This window comes from Tachysurus vachellii, chromosome 4 (genome assembly GCF_030014155.1).
Source record: "Tachysurus vachellii isolate PV-2020 chromosome 4, HZAU_Pvac_v1, whole genome shotgun sequence".
In the NCBI taxonomy this organism is placed as follows: Eukaryota; Metazoa; Chordata; class Actinopteri; order Siluriformes; family Bagridae; genus Tachysurus; species Tachysurus vachellii.
This window is the reverse complement of record NC_083463.1, coordinates 24985640-24988663: the sequence shown is the minus strand read 5'-3', so window position 1 is coordinate 24988663 and position 3024 is coordinate 24985640. Positions and strand designations below refer to the sequence as shown.

The 3024-nt window shown below is 38.1% G+C and overlaps 1 protein-coding gene across 1 annotated transcript in view; it reads right to left on the bottom strand.

Annotated features, from left to right (window-relative positions):
- Positions 1 to 412: 412 nt before the first annotated feature.
- slc32a1 (solute carrier family 32 member 1) overlaps positions 413 to 3024 on the bottom strand; it is a 3686-nt gene continuing 1074 nt past the window's right edge. Inside the window, exon 2 of the mRNA XM_060867157.1 lies at positions 413 to 2685. Within this exon, the coding sequence (XP_060723140.1) occupies positions 1498 to 2685 (1188 nt within the window). The 3' untranslated portion in view covers positions 413 to 1497. The remainder of the gene's footprint in view (positions 2686 to 3024) is intronic.

Here is a 3024-nt window from a genome sequence, read left to right as displayed (position 1 = left end):
GACACAAAATCCTCATGCAAGGTTCCTACAGAATGTACTAAAAGCAAATGCATCACGAATTCATACAGGATAAGATCTTAGTCATACAAGTATTGCAAGGAAAATTGTAAACATTTGACAACAAATAATGTCAGAGGCTTAATGCTTATTTTCGGAACAGTGGATTGGTATATAACTGCTGTTTCTCGTTTTTACAGAAGGACAAGCACAGCTGCACAATGTTATCGTGTTTATTTCTTTATTGATCACGATATATTATAACGACTTTGTGAAGTACATTCCATCTTCTTAAGGTAAGAACCACAATAACAGTATACATTACGGTTTATTACATTTTCACAGAAACCATCAGATCTGACAAAATGAAAAATGTCTCACGTAAGTCTATTCTTTTTTAATATAGATTCGTACACGTATTACTTTCAATATAATTGAAAATGTCGGTATTAGCCTTAATACCACATCATCTGATCGACAGGGTAAACAATAATGAAATTATAGGCTATTCGATATTAGATGTTGTGTTATACGGTATTCTAACTGCCCCCACTAATTTTATGCCAACTGAAATATTCTTTCTTTCTTTCTTTCTTTCTTTCTTTCTTTCTTTCTTTCTTTATATATTAGCAGTTATGTAGTGTGTATTTTGTGCATCATTGTTCTGTAACATCCGAATGTGTACATTTTTTGGTGCGGAAGATCACCTTTGTTACGATTCCTCAAAATATATTTAATGCTGCATGAAACGTAATACATTTAGAATGCATAGCTATAGTAGTCCTGTATGTACGCAGCCCTATTTTCTTATGTTAATTTATTAATATAATTATTATGATGAACAGAGGGAATATCGACCATAGAATTAAAAATATTTTATTTTTTCTCCAAATAGTTGTTTATTATAAGTATCATCATCATCATCATCATCATCATCATCATCATTATTATTATTATTATTATTATTAGTAGTAGTAGTATTTTAGTAGTAGTAGTAGTAGTAGTATGGTAGTATTTAAATTAACGTCGAGCAGTTTATGCATCAGAAACGTAGACATATAAATCTTATCCCTTGTTCGAAATGCTGGGTTGTGAAATATACAATTCTCTCTTCGATATATTCTGTACAATTATGGCTGACTTACAGAAAAAATATATATGTAAATGCATCTTTATTATGATCGCGCTCTCTCTCTCTTTCACACACACACACACACACACACACACACACACACACACACACACACACACACACACACACACGTGCATATGTGTATGTAAGGGGTAATCGCTATTTGAGTTAGTTAGTGATTTGAGACATTAGTCAGTGTGTATATTTTATATATTTTGGGGGCTTGAATGTGTATTGGTTTTGCTTGACATTTTTCGCTTTAACATATGTGAAAACGACGACATTTAAAGAATCTAAACAACTTGTTTAGATTTTGGTGCCTCTTCTCTTCTGAGACGTCACCATACATGCGATGGTGTTTCTCGCTACTAATCTTCTATGTTGTATTTGAACGCTTCAATGAGACCTTCCATTGAATGAATGAAACCAGAAATACTGCATATACCTCCAATAACAAATATAGCGACATCGAAAAAGACTTGGTGCCAAAGTAATTTCCTCCAAAGCAGCTTGAGGTGAAATAGACTAGGGAGGAGAAAACACAAGCCCGCGCCTGTCAGGCTGCCTGTTAACCCCATGAGTAATGCGAAGTGCGGCACGTATATAGCCATTAACATGGTAAACACTACAAGACCACATCGCAGAGACAGACCCCATGATTTAAGGCGTCCGTCACCTCCGTAGCAATCTGGAAAAAACCCGCGCCGCCCATCCTGAAAAAAAGTCTTCTCTAGCACCTCAACAGCAGCGAAAAACGGCAGTGGATATGATAGCAGGGCCTTAGAGACCAGGAAGATGTTAACAACGGCCCTGATTCCTGACGGCAAGTTGTCTGTGATAACTTCTTTGGTTTCGTCTGCCCACGTCAGATATGCCACTAGAGCAAACAGGCCTTTGAGAATGCATGCGGCAATGTGAGTCCAGTTCATCATGCAGTGGAACTCGCTAGGTTTCTGCATGTTACCCTCCAATGATGGTAAGAAGATCTGCGAGGTATAGCTGAAGACAATGATACCAATAGATATAGGAAATTTCTTCACGTCGATGTAGAATTTAACCTTATCCCAGGCCCAGTCTCGTGCTCTCGACAGACAGTAGGCTATCACTAGTATGTTGATCACGAAGTGAGCGAGGGTGCAGAGCAGACTGAACTTGGAAACGGCTTTTAAGTTTTTGAGAAAAGCGCAAGGCAGAAGCGCGACGGTGGCGATAATGGCCCATGATCTCTGGGAGACAGGAAGGTTTGGAAAGCTGTTATACATGAGGTTTCCACTCACTACGACGTATAAGATGCAAGTCATGACGAGCTCAATTATCTGGGCTACATTCACGATGTGACCTCCTAGTGCCGGAAATCTAGGTGCACAGCAAGCATTGGCAATGTCAACATACGAGTCTCTCACTCTCACCAGTTGTCCGTCTTCGTTTTCTTCATAGAGGCAAGAGATAAGGATTTTCCCCGTGTAACAACATACAACGGCAGCGAAAATTATAAGAAAAAGTCCAAGATATCCACCGTGGAGAATGGCGTATGGTAACCCAAGTACAAACATTCCCTGCGGAAAGATAAATGGTTAAACATCATTGTAATATTAAAATATCTAATATTTTGTTTGTAAAATGTTGCCCACTGGGTTATTGGTTAACAATGATTACACGTAACTTTTGTGTGTGGTCGTTCCCTTTTCTCGTACTGATTCAAGTGAACGTGCCTGTCTGAGTTATCAGCCTATAACTGAGCGCGCATTTGCATTTTAATAAAATTACGTTGTCGTGAAAAGAGATTAGAGACACTGATTGACACATAGGACGTTAGGTTTAGAGAAGATTATACATGCTTTATGCTCACTAGTTGGTAAAATTACCTGTACAGATCCTGGCTCACCTATTGTGTA